Raw genomic sequence first — 27,239 nt, forward strand, 5'->3', positions numbered from 1 at the left:
ACAATAAACAATCTTGTGATCACAGACATTTCAAATGGGAAATGGAAAATAATACTTCAGACTACTGTGAGTTCTTCCGAGTCCACAGCTTGCCCAGGGCTTCTACACCTGCCTTGCTTTGTTTACATCAAATACTACTGAGGTCAAAACTTGGCAAGGTTAAAAGTGTTAAGCTCATATTTATACCAGTTATAAATACAGAAGATCTTGATAAGGAAGTATTACCCCACCTTTAAGGCCTGTTCCTTAAAGAATTGCAGAGCGTAAGCAAATATCTCAAGTGCTTTGACTTTTTTGCCATTTGCAGCTGTCAGGTCTGTCTCCATGGTAAGATTCTACATGAAAGAAAATAACAGGAAGTTACTAAAAGAAGGTAAACATGAAATTTATTCCCACTGCTTGAGGAAAGGGAATCCTTATTATCCACCTGGTTAGAAAAAGTGACAAAACTGTTCTGAAGAGGATTTAACTCATCACTTGAATTTCCTGGAGCATGACATTTTGCTGCTTATTTTAGACTTTGTTTTTAAACACTTACCATGTCTACAGATAACTGCAGGCAGAGAGAAGAATATGGATTAAATATTAAATAGTTGCAATAAGTGTATCTGTAATTAATTGCAACAAAGCTGCACATGCAAGAAATTTAAGCCCAGTTGAGAATTAAAGGCTAGATTTTTGGCTTCCCACCAACACATGAAACCAGAAAACACCTCAACAGAGAAAGTACTGGCTGATTCCCAAAACTCTAGAATGGATCAAAGACAAAAATATAATCAATAGGAATAACATCAAATTAACAGCATGATTTGCACTTGCAGTTCTGGCAACAAATTCTGGGTGAATCTGCTCCTCTGCACTAGAGCTCAGTATGGTTCTTATATTCCATTTCTGCTGACTAGATTTACAGAACAAACCAACTCATGCAGACTCCCCAGACAGCTATGAATTTCACCCAGGAAAATTAGGACATGAAGATCTAAGCAAAGTAGATACTGAACTTCTAAGATTTATAAAGAAGGCTGGCAAAATACAGCTGCCAAATGCAGCGAGAAGCAAAATGAATCACGTTAACTGAAGAGTTTCATTTGCTTAATTTACCCTCTAAACTTAGAAATAGAGCTGCTTCACATCTAGTTGACAATCTTCAGGCAAGGATCTAGTACTGTTCAGAGGAAAATAATCTGAGTAGCAAATGCTACTTGGTTCTTACTTACACCAGTGGTATGTAGTTTCATCTTAAACTTTTCAAAATACAACCAGTGCTTTGATTCAGTGGGATCCAAGTCATGGTAGAAATCTCTTGCTGCATAGCCAAAGCTATGAAACTTTCTCTCTGGAGTTAGGAGGATAGTGGTCGGTGTCTTCTGGTTGGATACACCTGGATCTCCACCTTCCCATCGTCTAACCAAGAAGTGAAACAGCTTCAGTAAGTGATGCTCAAGTTTAGAGCCACAGAAAAAAACCAAGTGTAGCATGAGAAAAACAATGTGGTGGCAAATTTCAGACTGCTTTTCCCTCCAAAGATACTAATTTCAAACCCCGTAATACCAAAATCAAATGGATTTATTCCCACCTAAGAAAAAAGGACTGCAATCTTCGTTTCAGGTAATTCAATACATTTTGTGGTTAGTTGTATAATTCTTAAGGACATAATCATTCTCAGAAAAGAATACAGATTCCCTGAAGTAAGACATACACAATTAAAAAGGAAACAGTTTTGTACTTAAATTTTCTAATTAAGCATATAAATGTAAGAAACATTGTACAGAAAAGAAAAAAAAGTAATTATCCTGGAACACAACTAATAAAAACCCAAATCTGGGCTATCCAATTTCTTATCAGGCTCCATGAATGCTTACTTGTATGGGATATTTTTCCTATACAGAATTAGGGACCTGCTCAAGCCATCTGCGCACCACTATGGAGAAGTTGATCAAATCCCTGTTTCTGTCACAGAATACTCTCTGAAACAAGACAAGCCAGAGTTCAAATAACATCTGACCACGTGCCTCATTTCCTGGACACCTGAAACTCTGAAGACATGCCTGCAGATGTTGACCTCTCTGTATTGCACTCTCTACTCACCTGAAGTTGATGAATTTTGTGTTTTAAACGCCAAAAATGCTGTAAAAGTTTTAATCTGTCAAAAATGAAGCAGATTCCCCAACTCCCAAGTATCTCAAAGGCACCAAAATATTTCTGTCACTACTGGTGAATATAACTATCCTCTCTTATCAAGATTGCAAAGGTATCTTTGAGGATACCCAAGAGGCATAAAAGTAGTAAGGTACAAGTAACCCAAAGCTTGTTTCACAGAATGGACAAGAAAATAAAAAAGAACATCAAATATGGGAGCATGCAGCAGCAGGAATTGCGGGGGGCTTGGCAGGACAACAAGGTCAGACAGTAGGTCATCCCAGAGACAGCTGTGAACATTCCTGTCTTCTCCTCATTTTCCCATTACAAAAAAACCCCAAGGCAGAATGGAAGAACAAGAAACTTGCATGGCTGTTCCCTCCCCCCTCACATACAAGTACGTTCAGTATGAGAAACAAACATTTACCAGAAAAGATTTTCTTAAAAAGGCATCAGTAGAAAAATCTATTTATGCTCTCAGACATAATCATAACACAACTCAAACAGGAGCCAAGTTAAGATCACAAAGGCAACTGCATTCATTATTAAACTACATGTCGACTGCTTTTTTCCAAAGATAGCAAAATAGCAAAACACAATTTCAGAATATACTCCTGCCGAAGTCCTTATTCTGAAGCACAAAAAGGCTGCCGTGCTCTGTGGTAGTTGTTTATGTGACATAGGCAGATTATTTAGAAAGAATAATTTCCATTTCACTCTCAAAAACACTTGAATCCATTGAAAATAAACTGACCTCTAGACCAAGGCAGAAAACTGACATGGAAAACTGCAAACTAAAGGGTTCATACTTGGCAAAGTACCAAGGACCAGGACCTTGTAACATGCAGGAAACCCCTCAGACCATTCAGCTGGATCAAACAGAGCAAAATCTGCCCCCTTTTGCACAAGCAGCAGCGACAGCAGAGAATACACATCTGAAAATGTTCAGTGTAGAGGACAATTCCACTGCTCTGAAGCAGAAACAGCATGATGAAGAGTGGAATGATTTCCATCTTCATCAACTTGAAAAAACCTTCCTAAGCCTCCCTAGTTCTGCTACTCAGCCCCTGAGCTATGATCAGCTGGCAAGGGCTCTGCTCCAGGTCATTTCTTTCTAACCTGCTGCTAGAAATGCACTTGGTCAACTCCAAAATCTTTGAGTAGGTGTTACAGCAAACATACGGTTCCAATGTGAAGAAGCTGGGATCTCACAGCCTATGAACAGAAAAGACTGCTATTTCACCAGATTGTTAAATCCCACACACCCGCTGCAGGCAGAGAGGAGACAGACTGATATCGTTTTCCCTTGGAATCATTAATGATTCATTCTGAGTCACCGGGGGGAAATGCCATAAATAGGCTGTGGCTAATAACAATACTTCTTTGTTTTTCATCACGGCCAGGCACATCTTCTCTTTCCGGAACAAGTACACTTAAGGTGCGGTTTAAATGGAGACAAATTTATGTTCAATGCTACAGGCTGAAATTTTCAAAGCCACCTAGAGAATTGGATGCTCACTTCCTGAAGAGTTTCTGATGGAAACTAGACACGATAATTGCTCAGCCTGTATTATTGTTCAGTCACAGAAAGGGCAATAAGGAAAGGGAAAGTGAAATATGACTTAACCATTGGCAATCAGAGACTTAAAAATATTGCCATGTGACATTTTTCTAGAGAGAAGCAGCTGCAAAGGCACATGAATGGTGACCCCTGACTGCAACACTCTTCTCAGGTGGAGCTCTGGCCTCACTCCAGTTAGTGGGGGCTTCTAGTCAGTAGAGCTAGGACTGCAACACCTTCATTCACAGTTTTCTTTCTTGGCACCAATACAGGCAAAATAATGGTAATAATGCTCTTAAGAAAAATAAAAATAAAATACCTATTAAAAGCATACACTTATACAAGCCAGAATTGCTTTAAATGCATATGGGGGATATTTTCTCAGAGCAGGATCAGAGTCAAAAAAGCTATTCAGATAGAACCAAGGTAGATTTTTGCCCAAATGCAGATATATGAGCTTCTAGGGTGATATAGATGGATTATCTCAACAGTGATACAAACAGCACAGACCTGTTTATATCCACAGAACATCTTCACTGTGTATGAGAAGTGAAAGTAAGAGACAAGAGGAAAGTTAGTGAGGAAAGGGTCATAAGGTGATACTACAGTTAGAGAAATGTCCTTCCTTACACTTCAATCAGGCTAAAAGACAGACCAAAGAGTGATCTGTGCAGAGTGATGAGATTTTGATCCAGAGCTGCAGCAAAACAGTCAAGGAAATGAAAGAGTGATCATCAGAGTGCAGATGAATGCCACAAGGAGTGTGTACGCAGCAGAAAGGCAAGTGTGTGTCTCCCAATAACTACAAGTCAGGGAAGAGAAGGAAAAGACAAAACCTGAAGGTTGAAGTTACACTGAAAAGAGACCACAATCTCCCTCCTTCCAAAGACGGGCTGCAATTTGTTTCACAACTACATGCATTTTTCCATTTATTTTTTTCCATTTGTGAAATACTCACATTCAGTTTGTTGCTATTTAACCAGTAGCCAAAACATCTGTAACTTCATGTAATGGCATATAAATCAATAGGAGTTTTTCAAAACTGTGTAACAGCTCATGTATTCTCTCCAAATGTGACATTATTAACTCATTCTACAGCAGCAAACTTTCATTATGGCCCTGGTACTGCCCTGCCCGCTGAAGTGAGGAACTCATGGCCAGGCTGTTCATAAGCATTTACTCACAATGTCAAGGTATGCAGCAAATAACACATACTCCTACTCTGCAACAAGAACCTGAAGTCAACCACAACTACCTTTAAGAGAAGCTGGGGGGAAATGACAAGAGTTGTCACGTGTGAAGTTGTACTTAACAGTGATAAAACAGTAACCAGTGGTTTGCAATCAAAGTGAAGACATTCATTGTTCATCAAGAAACACACACTCAACTGCTGACATGAGTGAGGCTACTCATACATTTAAAGATAAGTATATGCTTAAAGAACTCTGTTAGGTCAACGCTTATAAACTAGGTTTTTTTAGTACTAGGCATCACAGCAAATAAACACACACAAAAACATGACTTTGCCTACTAATTACAGGACTAGAATAATGGTGCTGCTGACATTACACTCAAACTTTGTGCTAAAGCCCCTTATGTTCATTTTTTCCAAAGTAGGACCTTCTAAATAAACCCATCTTATCCTTCCCTGAGACATTTACAGAAAAGCAGCTTTGTTAAAAGGCAGTCAGAAATCTAAGTATCTGGAAAGGATCAACACTAAGGAGGGAAAGGTGGAAAAAATCTTAGGAAGCACAGAGGATCATGCATCACTGGTACGCTTTATTTTAATGTAAACATTCTCCAGTGCGGGCGGGAAGTTACATTTACTCTCTGAAATATTTGTAAATTATCCTCCATGTAAGCCTCATTATATACAGAGTTTGAACCTCTTAATACCTTCTGAACTACTGAAGACTTATTTTGATAAATATACCATTCTTTTAATTGAATTTCATAATTTCACGAGTATTTATATATAAATATATATAAAAACATGACATACATTATTTGGTAAGTCAGTTTGAGTTATATCTTGCCCAAAATTCCTCCCCGCCAGCCCTATTTATTTATTTAAAAATTTTTTAAATAATTCTTGGTATTAAAATATTTTCCATTGTTTGAAATACCTATTGGAAATATGAATACATTTACCCCTCTGCCAAATGTTCCTCTCTTCTGGTTGGAAATCCACGAAGTAATTTATTTAATTTCTTTTAATATCAGTATCTCATACAATAACTACATAGTTCTGAAATCACAATCATGCTACCGTTATTGTGTTAGGAAGAAAATACCATGTTTTGAACCGTAAGTAGTAAAGTCAATTAAGATTAGGAATATATTCTCAGCTGGGCACAAAGCACCTAGATTTCAGTGTCCCCAATCATTGACCACAGGAAGCCTGGTACCCTGGAAGGAGAAGCTAGTCTGTAATATGAACCCAATGGCAAAATCAGGTCCTAAGATAAAATTTTGAGTGCAAAGAACTTAAAGGACTTCCCTAGAAATGGTAGGGATTTCACACAGTAAAATCTCCACAGAGGTTATAGGAACAGCATAGAATATACACTTTAGGCTTGCTCAGGTACAGCTTCAGAGATGTCTTCCCTCATTGCATCCAACTTCTTTGAGAACTTTAATTAATTACTTGCTGTTGAAAGAGAATAGGAACTGATAAACTTGGGTTGCAATTTGCCAATCCTGTAACCTTTCTGAGACAGCAACACATGGCCTGTCCTTTGCCTTCCAGCCTCGTGCACCTTCCTGTGCTGGTCGGAGAACACCAGAGGGTTGAAATGCATAAAAGCCCTCGAATGCATTAGTTGTCCACACTGCAAGTGGTACTTTGTACCTGGATGGCACAATACTATTGAGAAATTTACCTCCCCTTAGACAGTATTTCAAATCCCTCAGTTGCATTAGAAATGTTCTGCAACCATACACAAACCAACTATGCAGGCTGACTGCACAACCAATACTGTCTGCTGAGATTAAGGGAGCTGCATTCAGCCAGCATCTTTGCTCAGAAAAATTGCAGTATATCACACTAGACTGCAGCAAATTAGTCTTTTTGACCTTTTGTTCTCAGTATTGCAGAACATTACCTACTGCTATAACAGCAGCATTGTTTAGACTCTTCTATGACTGAGCTTTCATACCTAATCTATGTCTGAAATTATCTTGGCCTTGTTACAACATAGTGATTTTAAATATACTTCAATAAGAATTGTACAGGTTTTTAATAAAAAGACTGTAAAATAGTGTAACAATGGTTTGCAGGGCATACCTTTCTGATAGCTGCCGTAACAGCTTTTCTATTTGCAATTGTATTGATTTATATTGTGTTCATTTAATTAAGAAATAAAAACATACCCCCCCCCCCTTAAGAGCATCTGAAGTCTGTCCCTTACACACATATAAAACAGAACAGGTTTCACATTAAACCTTCATTTTTACATTCATGCCTTTTGATTGCTTATTTCCCAGTATCACTGTTTCATTATCATAGATTGGATTCAAATTTAGTGCTACAAAGCTTCAATCAGTCAAACAAACTACCAGTTTCTGAGTGCAAGTAACTTAGTGTTGTACACAAGTATGATTCCAGGGGATGGGCAACTCCTGGGAGATGCCATGACCCTCAGTAAAGTGTAGCTTCTCTTGGTATCTAAGATAAGGGTATCCTGACTTAATAATGCTCCCTGTAAAATTCTATATACTCACTGATCCCTCCTTTCACTTGTGTCATCTTGTAAACTCAGCAAAATAAGAGGATATGTTTCCACTGACTACTAAAGCAAATTAAAATACAATAACATGCAACAGAAAGTTATAATCATGAGAAATATTCATACTATGTCTAGACAGTTCTAGACACTTCAGGCTCCTGTAGGAAATAAATACCTATGGCTACTGCAGACAGCCCGTGTTATCACAGTCCAAAAAGAAACGCTGCATTGCAGCCCTTACCTCATTACATGAATACATTCTGGTTCCTTGGTGAAGCTGTAGGCGTAGCCACTGGATGTTGTGCCAAAATCAATAGCCACAACAACAAGAAATAACTGTTCTACAGCATCATCTGCATCAGAGTCCTTCTGTTAAATAGTAGAAGCAAAACAGACACTGAGTAACTGATCAGAATAACTGTAACTCGTCAGTATTTTTGCTCTCTGTGACATGCATATAAAATAAGAGCTTCCCTACAGTTGCATTTATGACCAAAGCTGACACCAAAAAGCTGCACATTCCAATGGAAGAGGAAATTCAAGATATGACTCAACATATTTGCTAGAGCCTTTTATATATAACCTTCTGATCAAGAGCTTCCTTCATACTAATTTTTTGAATACTTCTTATCCTATATTATTAAAACTTGTGGTTTTGGGGTTCTTTTGGTTTTTGGTTTTTTTTTCTTAAACTCATCAACTGAAGAATATGTTTATATCCATCGATGTGGTATATTTGGGACTTATTTGGTGGTTTTAGGAGTTAACTGTGTGATAACCTTGAACATGAGGTACTATTACTATTCAAAAATAACGGAGACAGAACAATCCAAAATACAGCAATAAGCTTTATATCCCATGAAAATTACGAAGAATTTCCATAACACTTACTTTGCAAGCACTACATGCATTCTTTCCTCCTGCCTGTGCTAGAATGTGGAAAGCTGTTTGGCTGCTTATGGTGAATTTGAATCCTCCTTCCTGCCTTTTACCTGTACTCCTGCAATCCCTGAAAAGCATGCTCAAGGGCAATGTAGGAACGTTAACTAGAAGAGCTGGAAGGATTATGACTCAAATCATAATGATTTGATATAAAGCACGGTGTGAATAAACAAGCTGTACCATTCCCCAGTAGGGTGTGGCCTAACCTAAACCCTGTATAAAGGAGGAATGAGTAATAAACATCAAAGAGCTATTCACATGCTGATGAGCGTTAAAGCACAAACAACTTAGCAAGACAAGAGAACTGAAGCAACTGTCTTATCTTTTACAGAGGAACTGCCATATGTTCTCACTCTGTGAGCAGTGTACCACCATATTCCCCACATATCTCCATTAGTTCCATGCCTACTACTTCCAGTACATTTCCATTGTGCCCCTACTTTTGCCAAGATCAGCCCATAGGCCTGCTACTTAAAATGGAGAAACACAAGTAATAAGTTTCAGTCTCAAATCATGAAAAGATTTATTTGGATTCTCCTAATAAAGCTTTTCAACTAGGACAATATGTTCTTTATATGCCTTCCTCAAAGAGTTTAAGGAGCAAATGTAACTGAAATAGGATGTAAATTCATCAGTACGACAGAAGTAAAAGGGGAAGTTCTAGAGAATATGGAGAAAGAAGGTAATAAAAGCAAAAAATTATGAGTGAGAACACTGGAAATCCTCAAGATAGGTTCCTGTACAACTCTGAACTCGATTCAGAAAGCTAAGGCAGAAGTCTGACAAGGATAAAATGTGTTCTGAACACGATCCCTTGCAATATCATGAAATACACTGTGCATTTCCTGTGTTACAAATCATACAGATGATCTTAAAAACATGTGAGACTTAACAGGATTTTATCAACAAAATCAGCATGATGTACCAGAGATTAAACACACTACCTTTATGGGACATTTGCTTGCTTCTAAATGCTTACAGAAGTTGTTATTTCCTTAAGAAATGAAACCAGTTCTATTTTGAGCTTCTCTCTCTAGATGTATGTATCTATAGGAGGAGATTCTTTTCTCTGGGAATTTGGATTTTACTGTTCAGTATCATTTATATCCCTCTGGTTTTTTTTGAATGGGACTTTTCAGGGTCTGCCTAAATAAATCAGTGATAACGACAGGGGCAGAACTCGGGAACCCTGAGGATCAAGAAGCCCCTGTGTTTGATACAAAAGTATGCAGCAAGTAAAAAACAGCAAAACCAGGACCATAATGAAATGAATGAGAGCTCTGTCACCAACCCTAGTGTGACCAAAATTTCCCTTAATACTATGGATAGCATAAAGGGGATCACTATGTGAGAAAATGACAGCTTTCTGAAGAAATTATGTCCCACTAAACAGGCAGGAGAAAGTAACGTCAGCACACAGTATATGTTAAGAGTGCATTTCTTACCACAATATGTGAAGGAGACAGTGGAGTTATTCCAGGGTCTCCCAGACTTTTGGCTGGTGATGAGTAAGCAGATGTGGAAACTGCATCTAAAAGGAAACAAACGTTTGTCAGTGTCAGTAAGCAGAACGAGCAGGATATGCTTTGCAAACAGCTATACTATTTTTCAGTTGAAACAAATCTGCTAAAAAAGAAAGCAAATTCCACAGCTGCCATCTAAAATACATGGTTTGCCCTTACAACATGCTCAGACATAGCTGCAGTTTCGGTTTTAAAATATTTGTCTGACCTTCATGACTAACTTCCATTCTTTTGCCTCTTACATTGCCATGTACAATTTTAAAATTCTTCCTAAATATATTCACAAATCATAGTTGATACAAGCATCTCAAACACTACACACTCACATTACGGCCCAAGATTTAAATGTCTGAATGCAGAAACTAAACACGAGTTGTGAGATCAAAATAAACAGATTCATTTTAAGAGAAAAAGAGGAGTTGATAGCAATGGAACAAAGCAGGAAGAGTAAGTTGCAATTAGTCCATCCTGAGCCTTTATTCTGAAACTTTCCCAAAACTGTCTCTGTTTTTATTCTTCAATATACTCTGCACTGAAACATCTTGCAGCTGTTAATACTACTGCAGGACAGAATCCAGCTGGGAAAAAGGAAAGTATTATTAACAAGTCATCAAAGAAATATTTCTACCCGGCATACAATACTAAAACTTCCTTTAAAGGAACAGACCAAATGAGTGATAAATACTGTAATGCACTATTTGTATTTACACTGTTGATGACAGAAAAGGAAATGGCTTATTAAAACAATTAAGTATCGATGAGTTATAAGGATTTATACATATGTTCTTTTATGAAGAATGCAACAGTTTATCAAAATGTAGAAATGGTATCACACACTCTGTCCCTGCTCATACCCCTCTCTCCCCAAATGTAAGCCTTGAGTTTACTGAATTCTCTTCTGTAGAATACAAGCTAATGAGATGTAAAGCAGAATGATGTAATAGGTCTCTGAAGATTATTAATCATAATAAATATTAAATAACACATTTCAATGTATTTTTATTACTATTTGGATATATCACACACTTATGCATAGCATGTTATTCCTAGACATGACTGACAAGTCAAAGCTTTATTCCAAGATGACACAGAAGCTACTCTCAAAGACCTTAGAATGACTTAGTGAAGAATCCTGTTGTTTCTGGTAATCAAATATGTGTTGTTTCCCAGGGAAGATTCAAAAATTCTGCAGTGGGCAACTATGGGATAATCTGCCACAGGAAAAAAAAATGTTCCTCCGAATCTTAATATTGCTCTTGTACACCATTTATTTCTTTAAGTTATAACATGCATGTTCAGCCTGGTTTTCAGAAGCATTTACAGAAGCAGAATGTTTGCATTTCATACACAAGTTCTCCAGGAATATATAATGTTACTCCTCTTGCAGTGAAGTACAAAAAGTCACAGGTCAAATGTGACAACCACAGGGTCTGCTTGGTTCATTAAGATATCTTCAGAACAGATGTTGTTATGAGCCTCCTTTGTGCCATTTCTTCCTCTTTTCAAAACATTAATTATTGTACCATCAATGTACCATTGTTTTAGAATTGAAGAACAGTATTTCAGCATAGAAAAAAAAAAAAAAGGAATAGATCACAATATATATTCCTTGCATCTTGCTGTCATTCCAGGGGAATGCTGGACCTGAACCAGTACTTCCTGAGCAGACCAGGACATCACAATACTGACTCAACATCTTTGGAAACTGGTTCTTTCCCCCTGCTGAGGATGCTGACTTTGCAGACCAGAAATGCAGACATCAATCACTCTCTCTGTGCTGCAGTGTTTCTCCCTGTCACTAGTTCTTTGGGTTACCTGTTTCCGCACTCATGTTTCAGGGATGTGCTGGAGCAGGTCCAGAGGAGGCCACAAAGATGCTCAGGGGGCTGGAGCACCTCTGCTCTGGAGACAGGTCGGGAGAGAGGCTCCAGGGAGAGCTTAGAGCACCTTCCAGTACCTAAAGGGGGCCTACAAAAAAGTCAGAGAGGGACATTTTACGAGGGCATGTAGTGATAGGACAAAGGCTTTAATGCGAAAGAGGGATTTCCACCAGACATTAGGAAGAAATTCTTTACTAAGGTGGAGACACACTGGCACAGGTTGCCCAGAAAAGTTGTGGCTGCCCCATCCCTGGAAGAGTCCAAGGTCAGGTTGGACAGGGCTTGGAGCAATCTGGGATAGTGGAAGGTGTCCCTGCCCATGGCAAAGGGGCTGGAACTAGATGATCTTTAAAGTCCTTTCCAACCCAAACCATTCCATGATGTATTTTCCATCCTGTCTTCAGCTTGGGTGTACCCTGAGAACTTATTTATAGCTTTATATGTAACTCTGAAAATCCTGTGTGACAGTATACACATTCTTTTTGTATTTCACAGAGCGGTGATTAAATAACCAGTGCAGTATTCATATCCGTCCAATGAAACTGCTAATTTGGGTTCTATCAAGAATTTATTCACTTAACTTGTGATAATCCAGAGGTGTAAAAAGTATACAAGGACACTCACTGTATTCCTAAGTGTAAAAATATTTGCTAACACATCCAAAAATGTTAATCAGAGATAAGAAGTCTGTCTTAGAGATCCACAAAAAATAATGTTTAAAACAGAAAATGGACTTGGATACTTTTCATCAAAAATCTTTGAAACAAATTGTCCATTTCACTTTCAAAATGCTCTTGACAACTTACACATAAAGGCTGGAATTGTAGAAGGACTAACTTTTTCTAATTTTCATCAACTGTTCAGCTCTGCTGGAAGGTTAAGGTGATTTATCAACATCTTTAGAAGAGAGAAAAAAACCCCTTCCAAACCCATGACCATTCTGCACTGTATTCACTGCTGCTCCTGCAAACACCCACCTAAATAAAATAATTCTACAACGCATCCTACATGCCATCAGCCTAGAGAAAGATCAAGCAAGGAAAATCATGGAAGGCAGTGCTACAACCTCTAAAGTAGCACAGTACAATTTCAACCCAAAGGTACTGTTAGAGTGGTTTTATAGAGGTGCTATCATGTTGGCAAAAGCAGAAGTCAGAACTGATTTCATGACTACTAATCATGTGCAATAACTGGGGCAGTCATAACTGTGATATTCCAACTGCTGTTAAAAGAGGCTCTGACATGCTCAGAGAGGTAATAAATGAATAAGTGCAGTTCAGAACACTGGGAAGTTAAGATGTGTTTTATCAGGGTGGTTGGCACATACGGAAAATGGCTTGCAAGCCCATCACCCTGAATTCAATGTCAAGACTTCTTCTCAACAAGCAGTGAAACAGTTGTTAAAAGCAAATGAAATCAGGAAATTTGTAACATCATACTCTCTACCTTATCTAAACTGCAAGGTGTTAAAATATATTAGCCCATGTGGGAGCTTTCATAATTTGTTAAGTGTTTCCTTGGGGGAAAAAAATGTGCATGTGCCACCAATTTTTACAGCTGTGTTCTGAAGAGTAGTAAATTAATGGATATTCCAGGATATTTAAGAATCTCTTATCTCTAAAGCACTGTGATTGGTTGATCTGAAGGAAACAAAAGCATCTGCTCCAAGCTAGAGATTGGGAAAAGGGTTGCAAGGAACCTGATTTGCAATCACGAAACAGAAAAAGGATGCCTAGCCTGTCCTGGATAGTATCACGGTATTTGGAACAGTTCTTAAATGCAGAATAACTTATTAAGGCTTCTGTGATGAAAAAACATAATCAAGTAATGTTCCACGTAGCTCAAGTTCCAGCTTTATCTCCCATGTTTACTAAGGATCTCTATCTGTGTCAAACTACATGCTATGAAAGGAACATATAGCTAAACAGTATACATTAAATAAACAGTTAATCCCTGCCAATTTGCACCCTAAATTAAATGGACGAATCTGATCTAGAATTCAAATTAAAGTAAGTCTTAGAACACTTACACCGGTATTGAAAATAATCTTTTTCTAAATACAATGCAAACTTCTTGAATAAAAATTCTTAAATTTACTTATGATATGAATATTGACTGTCTATATCAGGAGCTTGGGTAATTTCACTAAATGTGTACAGAATAACTTTGAGCACATCTTTACAATTTCTGACTTTAGTCCTAACCTAAGCAATTGCCAAAGAACACCTTGGGAATTTTCAAGGTGAGCAGAAGAAGAAGGGAAAACAGAGAAGGCTCCTATTTTCAGACTTTTTTTTAACATTCAGAGGGTCCTATCTGATTTGCAAATTCCTAAACAATTACAGAATTTCCTGAAATGATGAGATTAGCAGGTACTGTATTAATAATGAATCATATTAATTATCACATTAGCTCCAATTGTTGGTTTGGTAGATTTAATTAAAATTATTCCTTCTTTTCATCTAAACACATGCAAGAGTTTATTTTCTGTGGTTTCCTGCAATAGGCTAATCAGTTTAGCTTTTTCTGTTCTTCAGTAAATGATCAGCTACATTGTAGATTTGAACAAAATGCAATAAAGGATTAACCTTTAAGTGTCACAGAATGCAGAGTAGAAGCAAAGTCCAGAACATTTATAAAAACTTAGCTGATGCAGTGTGAATAGTTCACTGATTGCATGTTCAGCTGAATCTGATTTTCTAATAGATCCAGAGAACAGGACCAAGCTCATCATTTAACTAGAAAGATCAGTCAGTGGCAGCTGCAAGACTATAAGTCTCTTCTGAATATTTGGGAGCCCCTGCCACACATTCCTATTCAGGTCTGGATAAATGAGTTTTAGTGAACACTAAAAAAAAAAAAAATAAAAAAAATCAGACATGAACCAGTACAGGCCCAGATAACCAGTTTCAAGACAGTAGCTTCAACCTGTTTCTAGAAAGATGACTGCTCAGCCTCACAGTCACAACCCACTAAGGTGGGACTCAAACAAAATAACATTTTAGCAGCCACACAAAATATTCTCCTTTCTATTAAATTCAGTTTTTATTAAATATTTCAGCTATATATAACTGAACTACACAAGGTATCAGTAAAATCTCCTGCTTCACATTTCATGGAAGTAGTTCCTTTCCCCAGCGAAGCAGGATGCCATAGCAGTGGATTCCTGGCAGAAGGTTCCCGGCAATCCAAGCAACACAGGCAATGGATAAGCTAAAGTGGGAATCATCTCTAAAAATTTAACAAGACAAGTCAAAGGAACCCCGGCAGCATGGTATGCTACTCCACAGCAGAAAGCACAGAACTGCAGTCAGATCAGGAAAGGGGGGACATTTCTCAATATGTCTCGTGTCACCAGTACACCAGATGGAAAAAAACCAACTTTTAAAAAAAAGAAGAAATAATGGCTCAAGCCCCAACTTTGCCATGCAAAACCCCACCACGGATCTTTTCAGGCACATTCTGCAGTACTTTAGAGCCATGCCTACAAATGCAAAGGCTTGGCCAGGAGAGAAGCTGCATTTTCCAAACCGTCACAGACCTCACTTCCAACTGATGGTGAAAGGGGCTCACCATGCTCTGGATCTCCTACAGCTGTTTTGCAAACCTGAAAATCAGCAGCATAACCACGATATCACCTCTCTGTAGGAACACGCCTGAACACTCGTGTGTACGTTATATCCCAATCAACCCAAGTTAATCTCTATTTCTATCCTGACAAAGTGGCCACAAACCCAACATTTGCTAATTAAACTCTTCTCGCTATTTTCTGAATCAACAACAGGATCAATACTATTCCTTATTTCAGATCATAGTTACAGCATTTTAAGAAGTGCTCTTACAATGATAAATTGTTTTTTTCAATCCGTAATATACAATGCAACTATTTCCATTCATTGTGCAGATCTCAGTCTCTGACTGAGCTTGAGGATCCACTCCAAGGACCCAGTGGTTTCTTGCACACCCTTTTCCAGGCTCTCCCAAACTCCCAACTGAGAATAGCTGCAGTACACCACCCTGGCTCAAGATGAAAGCTGCAATAACTCTTTCTGATTTGTATAATGCATATCCACTGTTCCATATGCCAAAATATTTGAGCTCTCAGCTATTTGTAGGCTGATGAACCAGATGCACAGGGTAAGTTGGGATGCATTAGACCTACTAAAAATGCCACTATTACAAGTGAGCTTTATGGCTCCAATAAATCCAAGTTAACTGAATTTACCATGTATGTGCTGAATACTTTCACAAATCAAACACTGGCACATATCTGATAGCCAATATTCTGGAATTTCCAGCCATCCAGCACATGGTGAGAGAGACTGCTGCTATATGTACATATACTGCTCTGCTCTCAGTCAGACTGTTGGCAATACCAAAATATTAGCCAAATGCTTTATTTCCTATTTTAGGAACTGTGTCTGGATTTAAAATTTAGGAAAAAAAAGGGAAAAAAATCCAAACTGATGTACTGAATCAAATATGGCTATAGAGTAGTCATCAGGCAATAAGAGAATGGAACGATACCACTGTTTTTCATTCAAAAGATTATATATCTTTTTGAGCATGAAAATAATTTTGACACAAGCAAAGCTGGTTAATGATGAACAGGAAAAGAAGGGTTTACCATATTGCTACTAGCTTATTCAGCTTTTCCATTGCTGAGATTTTGCTTTGCATTAAGTACAACATGTCAGAGCTTCCAAATGTAACATGACAACCTAAAGCATTTAACCGTAAACACAAAGATGGTCTTTGAAAATACTTAAGGAACAACAAAAAAAGAGACTGAGAGAAGCAAATAATAAAAAAATTAAAAACACTTAAAATATTCTTATGCGTAATAAAAAGATCCCATATTTCATATCAGAAGTAAGAACCTTCTGTTTCTACTGAATCCAATGGCACCACTGTTATTGCCATCAACGGAATCAGAGTTCTTTGTTTTAAAATGCCAGTAGGCATCCAGCTGGTTTGCTGGAAGACTGTGATACACTTCTCTTCCATGAATACGGCCATAGCTAACCTCTGATACAAATCCAAGTTTCCTGATAGCCTTTCATAATATCTGGTCCCCCGAAGAGCTGGTATTCATTGCACTGATACCAATTAGAGTGCAGTAATTTCCTAAGTAAAAAAAAAATAATCTCCCAATTCTTTGGATAAAATTCTAAGAATAAGACGTTTTTCACTACGACTTTGACCTTTTCCATTTATGCTTTTACACTGTCTCCCACCATGATTACGGTTTGACTAGAGGAATTACTTTTTCACTATGCTATCCAGCTTTTTAAGTCAAGTTTTTACCTTTATTGTTAAGAGTATTAAAAAATAACCCCAAGTTGTTTTTTAACAACTCACTCTGTGGACTATATTCATTTTCCTGCGCCTCACTGGCAAAGGGAAACCGAAAGGCACTACTTGTGAACTTAATTTAAGATGAAAGAAACACACAAGAACTTGCAATAACCTTCTGAAAATGCCACATGGGTTATGTTCCCTTCTCCTCTTTTTGACAGGGTGTAGGTTGAACTATTTTACCTACATTTGGTCTGACCTCACTAATGCTTGGTAAGCTGGACTAAACCATTGTGATCACGCTCCTGTGCATGCTGGGTATATAGTGCCTCAGACAGGTCCTTACCAACAGCTGTCTGCCCTTCAGCTGCCTTGAACTCAAACCCTTTCACCATCTACACTGTAAGTCTCAAATCCAGCTCCACCTTGAATGACTCAAGAGCTTTCCAGCTTTTGTGATCAGCCAGCTCCCTTTTCCTTCCCCGTCCTAATGAGATTCCAACTTGCTCAAAACCTGCCCACGCCCCAGCTCCTGGGCTTGGGGGAACTCTCCAGTGCTGCCTTGCAGTGATCCCTCTCTTCTTCCACTCCAGCTCTTCCACACCCACATATGACTGCCAGGAGAGACAAAACTGATCCTGGGTTACAAGCTGCAAAGGGCAGGCTGCACGTTGTGATAAAGGTGGGTTAACAACAGATTTGGCAGCTCAGAGTGGTAGAAGAGAATTCTCCATGATCTTTCTAAATATTCCACAGATACTTTAATACACACTAATCTGCTGTTCCTCCAACAAGCTCTTCTCTAAACTTGCTTCCTTCAGGCTTCCTTGCACTATTTGCCTCAGTGCAAGCACTGCTTTCCTGTATCTCTCATTTCCTCCATCACTACTTCCAGAAACACGTAAGGAACAGAAAGCAAAACAGAGATGTACAGAATTCTGTATAGGTTTCCTGCTGCTTCTCCTTCATCATGATGTCTGTCATCATCTGCCTCCTCCTCTTGGTTCACTGCAAGGTTATCAGGAATGGCACTAATAAGATTATGCTCTAATTCCCAGGACCATACTCATAAAATAGAACTCCAGTGATGTTAATCACTCTCTTTGACAAAACATGATTTCCCACCTGAGAGTGGGATAATTCATTGTTTTCTCTTTTTAAAATGCATTATCAAAATATTCCAGAGTTATCAAACCCTGTTTTACTGCAAATCTCTATTTAAGAAGCATCTCAAGATGCAAATGTATCCCAAAAAGAACACAATCCTAGATCTACCTCCTAGATCGAGATGTTCAAGGAAATATTATTCAAAGACTGAACAAGAATCGCTGTTCAGCTTTTCCAGACCATGTGTCCACCACACAGGAAAAAGTACACTTTTGGGGGCATCTGTTTACTTAGAAGGCAAAAAGGTTATTTAGTTTTCAAGCATTCTGAGATTCACAAAGTATCTTGCATTGCATCAAGCTGGATGAATGCAGTGACACCTTTCTCTTAAAACATAAATTGGAAAAAATACTTGAAAATGTTTGTCTTCATATGAACAATCTTCAGGAATGCTAAACATGATTCATACATTTGTAGAGTCCAGACAAGAAAAAACAAACCTCTCTCACCAATTCACAGGGAAAAAAGAAGTGGGGGGCAGGGTAAAAAGAACAGCCAACTAGAATAGCCATTACTTATAGCAGTCAGCATGAGTGATGCTATATATAAATCCCTTCATATTCTTCAAGGCTATTAAACCCAATTTTTTCAAAGATGGGAAAATAAAAGAATATTAGTTGTGGCTAAACTGAAAAAAATCCTATCACATTTGACAAATCATTAGCAAAGTCATCTGTGAAACCATAGTCTGATTTAGCTTCTGAGTGACATCTCATTGCTATATCAAAAGTTTGCATTTACTTTTTTTATTTGGTGATCCTGAAAACACAACAGCTATCAGGCTTAGAAGAAAGTTCCATGGAAAATATGAGCAAAGAAGAAAATATATGATTAGTATTTGTAGAGTAGGTCATAAAGTCATGCAGTCACCAACCAAAATCTATTTCCAGAGCTTTTTATACTAGCATCCATCAGGCTTATATTGAAGTGCCACTTCTACCACTCTGAGCTGCCATGACTGTGCACACAGATCACACTGAGACCAACACTGACCAGACAGAAAACCAACTGCAAAGTGACCCTGTCATGGTGACAAGCCAATGGCAAAGGAGTTCCTGTGGCTAAAATCGTAACAGGACCATAGCTGAGTCAGCAAGAAAGCTACTACAAAAGCTTGATTTTTGAGTGCAGCAGTTCCATAATGACAATACTGGAAGCTTTTGTAAATGGCATGCCCTGCTGTTCAGATTACAGCATGTGCTCTACTCAGGTATCCATGGAAACTTGAGAAAAAATGTTAAATTTGTTGTATCTGTTTGGCACCAGGGAATGGGTCTAGTTGACAGTCAGCACTGAGTCCTCAAACAATGATAAATCCACAAGACCAAACGGTCACATTTCCCAAACAATGACACAGAGGAGACGAGGATGTACTAAAGAACAGTTATTTGCTATTATCTCTTGACAGAGAAAAACATCCCAAACCCTGTAATGAGGAAAGAGACACCCGAATATTCCCTCTTGCAACCTCACAGGGAACAGGAAAAAGAGAAAGTGTGGATACAAACACATGGAACCTCTCAAAGAAAGGCTGTGTCAGGACAAGTGGATATAGAGTGCTTAGGGCTGCAAAACCCTTGGAGAGAAACTGCTTCAACCCTAGACACTGGTCCTGAACTACACTTAGAACACAAGATGTATCCAAAAAATGGACAAATTGAAGCAGTATTCCCAGATATCCTTATGGGATAAGGAAGTAGCATAGAGAGAATAATTTATCTCTGGTCTCTTCCCCAAGGAAACTAATGCAGGTTGGGCAGGCTATCACAATAGAAACAGATAGGAAGTGGATTAACTCCCTCAGATGGCATGGAATTGCTATTATGGAACTACATTCACATAATACACACTTTTCTGGACTCAAACTGATAACAATTACTAGAAATCTCTCTCAATGTTCCTCAGAAACTGCATCTGCAGAGCACAGTCTGAGAGTATTGACTCAGGGACTGACTCAGAACTACTGATATAAGAAACAGCTAAAAGAAAAACCTTCTCCAGGTCTCCTGTTCTTGCAAATTCAGATGTCTTTAGAACTGATCCACCCAGAGCCCTGCAAATCAGTCCTGGGGCCAGCGAGCACCCAGTGACTGTCGCCCAGCAGCAGAGTACAAGGTGCTGATGGCAGGGCACACCAACACAGCTCGCTGAGCCACTCTCTGATGTCCTTGACACACCCTGATGCAGTCCTGAGTAAGGGCATTTTGTCAAATCCTTAGTGAAGAATAAAGGCTTTCTAGGCTGAATGCTGGCCTTCATATCCTGAGTATTTTCATTTATTCATTTGCTTACTTATTAGAACTGACTGCATTTTCCTTTTCATTTACATGAAAACCTTTCTCAAATCCCTCTGAGACAGCCTTTGAAGGAATTTCCTGTTTTAATACTGATTACTTACACAGCTAACCACTGCTGTACTAATTTTAAAACACTGCAACGTCACTGTTTTAACAGCAGTTATGGCAATATTTAAAACTTGCATTTGTTTATTTTAAATGCATATCACTGTGACTCTTAAAAGCACAGCACATGAGCCAGAGGTGAGATATTTCTGAGTAATGAGAGCTATGGAATGTTCTTTTAAGATCTAAAATGTGCCTGGTCACTGAGAAAAGGCAGTTTCAATTTAATGACCCAGGAGCCAGGACACTTGTCACAGTGAAGATGATGAAGCCTGCAGATATGTCACAGGCATTTCAGATCACTGAGGTTTGTACTTGGCAGCAGCATTCCCTCAGCTCAACACCAACATCTGTGACCTTACAGCACCAAACATCTGCACGCTCTTCAGTAAAACATTTGTGAAGCAACTGTACCATTTACAATCACGACCAATGGACTTCGGAGCTCATTGCTGGAACAGACTCCAAGTCCTCCTGGTACCTCTCTCCTTGCAGAAATACAGCTGAACAAGCAAGTGCAATACTGATGCAACCTGGAGTTTCACCCATTTCTGTTTTCCACTGGCCAAGGTTGTTTAATGGGAAAGGGACAAGTGCCATACAGCAGCTGAATAAGTAAGAACTGAAGTAATTTATGGATAGACAAAATACTCTAAAGATTTCACTAAAGCTGCATATGGAAAATACCAAAATCTACTTTGCTTAAAGAACATAAAAAAGGGAATAGATGCAAACTCCCCAAAAGGTCATGTTGCTTCATGCCAAATAAAGGTCATGACTGTTCTCATTCTCCTAACAGAAAGTAGCATTGTTTGCGTGCATTGTTCTTCATTCCTTTCATCTTCCCTTACTGTTTACTAAGAACCAGTACAGTTTTTTTAAATACCCAAAAAAGCCAATTTGCTTCTTCACAATGCCTACAGACTAAAACAGCCAGAGAGAGAAGTTTCTAAAACCATGAATGGTGTGCTTTTTGAAGTCAAATACTTGTGAAATCCCATCTGACACATCGTCAAAAGGCAGAACCTATTCAGGTACAGAAAACTGACATTATAGGATCCTTTAATGTTTTTGTTTTAACATAAAAAGTATATTTTTAAGAAAGAGAAGGTTGCTTAGTGCATTTATAGATAGAATAGGCAAAATCATAGTAGAGGACGGTAAAAGGGAGTTAATCACCCGGAACAGTTTAGAAGAATAAGTAACTGGAAATTTTAAAATATTTGACCAGATCTGCAACCTCAAAAAGGAAAAAAAAAAAAAAGAAATTCAGTCTTAATTGCAACAGCAGATATGACATCCAGGAGGGGCCTAAAAAATTTCAACAGCACTCAACAAAATAAAGAAGTATTTGGCAGAAAAGAGCACAAGATGAGACACCAGTCAGGTCCCATATAACCCCAACCACCAGTGACACAGTTAGAGAGCAAAACATATCCTAAATCTTGGGATCAGGTCTTTTACAGCTGAGGCAGCATTGTGGTCTTCTGCACAGAACTGGCCTCCCAGAGGCTGCTTTAACTTGAGCTGACATCCGAGGCTGCAGCAGCCTCTTCCAGCACCCAGTGACAGTGGTGTTTGACTGGCACCCTGGTCATGCCCTGTGGACGAGGATGAAGCTCACTTACACCATACACACATCAGTTACAAACACCTCTGGACAGAAGAGACCTTTTGGGGCCTCACTACAGCTGACTGAAGCTTTGAGGAGACTGCAGGTACAGAGAAGGGCAGCTCTGTTGAACACCAACTGCTGTCCCTGTGGGAATGAACTAAACATTTGGACTGAAAGCTCACAGGGTGACAGTTTCATAAAGGAAAACTTGTCGGTTCAACCAGCGTTACCCAGTCATGAGCCAACGCTTTAGAAATGACAGAAGTCAGTATAATTAGAAGCTTTACATGCAATAGCTCCTGGGTATGACCAATCTCACCCAGGCTCACACTAACCAAGCTGCAGGTACCGCAGTGCTGTGCTAACTGAAGCTGTAACAAGGATCAGCAGGCACTGCACACAACACTCAGCTATGTTACACACAGATATTTCTTTACGCACTGTACTGTGCTGCAATAAGTGACTGCAGCATCAATACTGTCAATACAACACGCACCAAATCACGTTTTATCCCTGAAGCCTTTTTTCCTCTGACAGCTTCAGCATTCCAGTGCATGGCAAGAACATAAAGATTTCTGACATAACAAATCATTGCTTTACTACCTGGTCTTCAGTCTTCTAACAAAATCCCTCCTGTGCAGATTCTCCCTATGTCACAAATTACTTCATTTCAGTATTGCATCGCACTAACCTTGCAAGTTGGCAGAAAACAAAACACATGATACCCTGTCATTTGAAAGACAAATGAATCCATCAGTCTGTTCTTCCCGTTGTCAGCTGCATGCTAGAAAATTGTTACAGGTTACTTCAAATCAAACAGATATTAGGGACTTTACTTAGGAAGCACTGAGAGAACATTTAGATGGGGAGGTGGGGGAGAGAGAGAAAATCCAGTAGAGCAAGTCGTCTTGGAGACTCAAACAGTTTTAAGTATTGTAGTCCGGTTGGTTTGGGGTTTTTTCAGTGGATACTTTATTACTCATTTATTCCATTTGCACTGAAATTAAGCTATATTATTCCAAATCCTCCCCAAATACTATTATTTGTATTCAAACCCAACCTTTTAAGTTTCCCCATACATTTCTACCAGCACCTTTGGCTCAGCATTACAGTTTCCTCAAACCTTTGCAGCATGCAGTGAGGAAGAAGGGATGGAGAACTTGAATGAAATCAGGCTGAGTCTGCATTTCCCTTAAGAGTTATTCACCCATATCATTTGTATCCTAGGAACCCCCTTCCCTCCCCCAGCTCCGTTTCCACACAAGGAGAGACCACCTCTGTCCTGCAAAGGCTGTGTTATATTTATGAGGCACAGCGTAACCACAAACGGACCAAACACACAGAATCCTTGTTTCACGCAAAACGAGGTTCAGCTCAGCTCGTGTCAAGTTTGCAGAATCAGAGACATGCAGACCCGCTAACGAGGTAAAACGCCCCGCTCGGGGCTTCCCCCACCCCTACACCTCGGTGGGAGCTCCCCGGTCCCCGACGATGCGTCGGGATGCTCAGGCGCTCAGCCCAGAAAGCGCCATCTCTCCCACCCAGCTGCCAGGTCTTTCTCTTCCAGTGCACCAGGCTATTCGCTACAAGCGGGGTGCTGCCTCTATGTCAGCAGCAGCCCCTGATCTCCTCTCTAAGCCCTCCCTCTTCTCCCTCGGCAAAGGGACACCCGGACCGGCGGGGGGGTCGAAGCCACAAAGGCCCGGCCGGTGGGGATGCCGCGCCCGCCGCAGCGCCCCGGGCAGGGCTCCCGCCCCGCCTCGGCCCCGCCCGCGGTGCCGCCGCATCGCTTTGTCACCTGGAGCCCCCGCGCTGCTGCACCGGCTCCCCGGGGACGGCCCGTGATGGAGGATGAGCCGAGGGGCTGCGCGGGGAATTCCGTGGGGTGCGCTCCGCAGGAACCCCCCATCCCATCCCATCCCATCCCATCCCATCCCATCCCGCGGGGCACCCCCGGGCCCGGGAGCGAGGGGCCGGCGGCCCGGCCCTGCCCTGCCCGCGCGGCACAGCCCGGCCGGCGGGGCCGGGACATTGTCTGCCGCCTCCCCGCCTCCCCGCCCCCGGACGGGGCTCCCTCCGGCCGCAGCTCGCTTCCCCCGATCGGCCGGGGCCGCGCCGGGCTGCAGCGCTCCTGCATTGCGGCGGGGCCCGGCGGAGCGAGAGCCGCCGCTGCCCCTTACCTGCAGCTCCGCTCTCCGCCTCCGACATGGCAGGGGCTGGAGCCGCGCTGCCCAGCCCGGGGGAGGCTCCGCTCCTTCCTCCCGTCCCCACCCCGCTGCGCCTTCCTGCGGGCGGTGCGGAGCCAGGGGAGGGCTGCGCGCCCGGCCCGGCGCTGACGCCTTCCCGCGCCGGCTGCGGGGCCGCACCGCCCCTCCCTCCCGCAGCCGCACAAGGGACCGGCGGGGGGCGGCTCCGAGGGACAGACAGCCCAGCCCCAGATGCGGATTTCACGGCTGCTGAAGCAGAAACCCCTCCCCGGGGACAGCTATGGAAGGAGACCCCGCTCCGTGGCCACTCCCTCGTCCTGGGCGCCGGGAAAGGGTGCTGGAATCTTGCGGGAGACGGAGCCGTGAGGATGCCCGCAAAGGTTGCACCGGCTGCTTGCCGTCGGGTTGCCAGGGGTGTGTAGGTAGAGGTAACCCGAACAGTCAGACTTTAATAGGTCCCTCGGCATCACGAATTACGGGGTGACTTTTACAACATGGGATTCTTTTTATTTGTCTTTGGAATGAGCTCTTCCACGTGGTTCTGTGGTGCCATCAGGCCAGAACCTCATGTTTCCAGTGATTTTTAGCTAATTGCCTCCAGGACCTGGGAGAGAAACACCCCTGCTGTCACTTGATCCATGATTAAGACTTTTCCAAACTATTTAAGAGGCCATTACAAACACAAGAATAAAAATAAGGCTGGTATCCTCCCATGCACAATCCTGGAGCCAGAGAAAGGGTTCTCCTGGTTTCCTCCCGTGCTTCATTGTCTAAATCTCTTTTGCTTTCCAGCCTCAGCAGCCAGTCACATTTTGAAAGCACTGCCAGCAGTTCACATGAAATAAATAAAGGCATTAACTCCAAGCACAGCCTCAGTTCCTTGATAATTCCTAGGCTCAGGAGGTCACTGGCATTCATTGCAGTGTAAAATCCACCCAAAGTTCTCCCAAGTCCTCTCACCAAAGCTGTTGCTCACACAAGGCAGGATCCCTGTGAAACCCCTGGAGACTGGGGAATTTTGAAGCAAAATCCCAGATGCTGCAGGTGCTTACTCAGCACCTCCCTCTGTTCCCTGTTTTCTTGCTCTCATGGCATTTGCTCTGTTCTCTGTAAGTTTTATTGCCTCTAAGGACAGAAGGTGTGGCACAAAAGTTAAAGCACTATACTCCTTCATATCTGCACACCTGACTCCTCTCAAAGGCCTTCACCAACCCTGTACACGCTAAGACTCTCTCTCCCTGAAAGAGTCTCATCCAGGGAAAAAGCTGAACTCAGTTCTTCACCTCCCAAAATCAGCAGCCCAAAGGGATTTTCTAAACTGTTGAGGAGGAGAGAGGGAAAGAGCACGGTGGAACAGCAGCTCATTCACTGTTCACATCAGCTGTAAGCTCAGGTTCCCTGGGACACTCAGTAACGTGGGGATCACCCACAGTTTACCAGAGCCCGAGGACAGTGTGCAGTGGGACAGCGTGCACTGGGATTGCTGCTTCCTGCTCTTCCCTCAGCTCCAGGCCAGGCAACAAAGGGGAACATCTGGCCAAGAGTTGGCTTTCATTACCTGTTTAGAGTCAGGCTGAATATTTACACTGTCATTAAACAGCCTCGGAAATAAGAAACCAAACAACTCTAACACTTGGTTTCCTGACAAGAGACTTAAGTAGCAGAAACTTTTCCTTCAAATTAAATGCACTTCAATAGCAATTAATGGTAGGCTTTAAACATGTATTGAGATGATTAACAAAGGCAGAGGAAAAGAAAAGAAGCAATCAAGAAACACATGAACACATATCCAAATCATATACTTTCTGGAAAAAAATGTTGTATGCAGTCTAGTTCCACAATCCCTCAAGAAACAAGACAACACACATAAAAATAGCATTTACTGGGTGCAGACATCTTTCCGAATGTCACGGCAGTGACTGCATTATTCAATATCAGGCCAGGTTGCCTAAGTTACACACTCAGCTGTAGGTGTTTTGAATAATGCAGAAGGAGCATATTTGAAGGCATGTGAATGACTAGCTAGTTTCAGAAATGAGACCTTTCATGGTACATACTTTTATAACCACGTTAAAAAGAAATACATTTAAAGTAAAATTAGATTGCCAATCTGAAATATAAAATTGAGAACTAAGGCCCCTTAAATTTAGTTTTGCTTTATGTAGATAAAAATTATATAAAAATTAATTATAGAAAAATAAAATATTTCATTAGTTTTCCCTTATCATCTCTCTCTCCCCTGGAAATGAAAAAAAAAGTACATTTCATATGAAAGAAAAAAACTTTTTGAAAAGGTCACTGTATCAAATGAGCCTGTTCTGGGGCTGAAGAGGCTCCATTTTTGTTACTTACTCCATAGGAATTTGCCATTTCTATGGTCATTTTGACAGGTTGTTTGGAATCTGTGCTTTTAATTGTTTATTATTTTATAAGCCTAACAGAAAAATCAGTCTAAATATGTAGAAATGAATGGATGGATTTTGAAAAGGATGAAATAAATCAAGTCATCTACATCCTCTGAACCCCTGTTCATACAAACACCTCAGCTTGTCTCATACACAAGATTCAATTTCAGTGTGGGTCTGGAAATTACTTTTTTCTTTCTCAGTGAAGTAACATCAGCTAGCTTAGTACACTACAGGAGAGTAGTAGCACAAAGGAAACCTTTTTTTGACCCTGAAACATCAAAGTGTTATTCCATCAGACAACCAAGGCACCCATCAGTGTTCAACTCAAGCACCAACCCAGTTGTTGTGGTACTGCTGTGACTATGA

At 40.6% G+C, this 27,239-nt stretch overlaps 1 protein-coding gene across 2 annotated transcripts in view; it reads right to left on the bottom strand.

The window, feature by feature from the left end:
- The window catches only part of HSPA12A (heat shock protein family A (Hsp70) member 12A), a 55,804-nt gene extending 31,172 nt beyond the window's left edge, over positions 1-24,632 (bottom strand). Inside the window, exons 1-6 of one of the 2 annotated variants that reach the window (XM_051799576.1) lie at positions 24,439-24,632; positions 11,712-11,864; positions 9,819-9,904; positions 7,673-7,800; positions 1,218-1,404; positions 231-335 (exon numbers count right to left, since the gene is read on the bottom strand). In XM_051799576.1, the coding sequence (XP_051655536.1) occupies positions 231-335; positions 1,218-1,404; positions 7,673-7,800; positions 9,819-9,904; positions 11,712-11,727 (522 nt within the window). In that variant the 5' untranslated portion in view covers positions 11,728-11,864; positions 24,439-24,632. The remainder of the gene's footprint in view (positions 1-230; positions 336-1,217; positions 1,405-7,672; positions 7,801-9,818; positions 9,905-11,711; positions 11,865-24,438) is intronic. The other variant, XM_051799575.1, reaches the window with a different exon arrangement.
- Positions 24,633-27,239: the final 2,607 nt, after the last annotated feature.

Source organism: Manacus candei, unplaced genomic scaffold, assembly GCF_025592945.1.
Source record: "Manacus candei isolate 608988 ecotype Guabito, Panama unplaced genomic scaffold, ASM2559294v1 h1tg000050l, whole genome shotgun sequence".
Lineage (NCBI taxonomy): Eukaryota > Metazoa > Chordata > Aves > Passeriformes > Pipridae > Manacus > Manacus candei.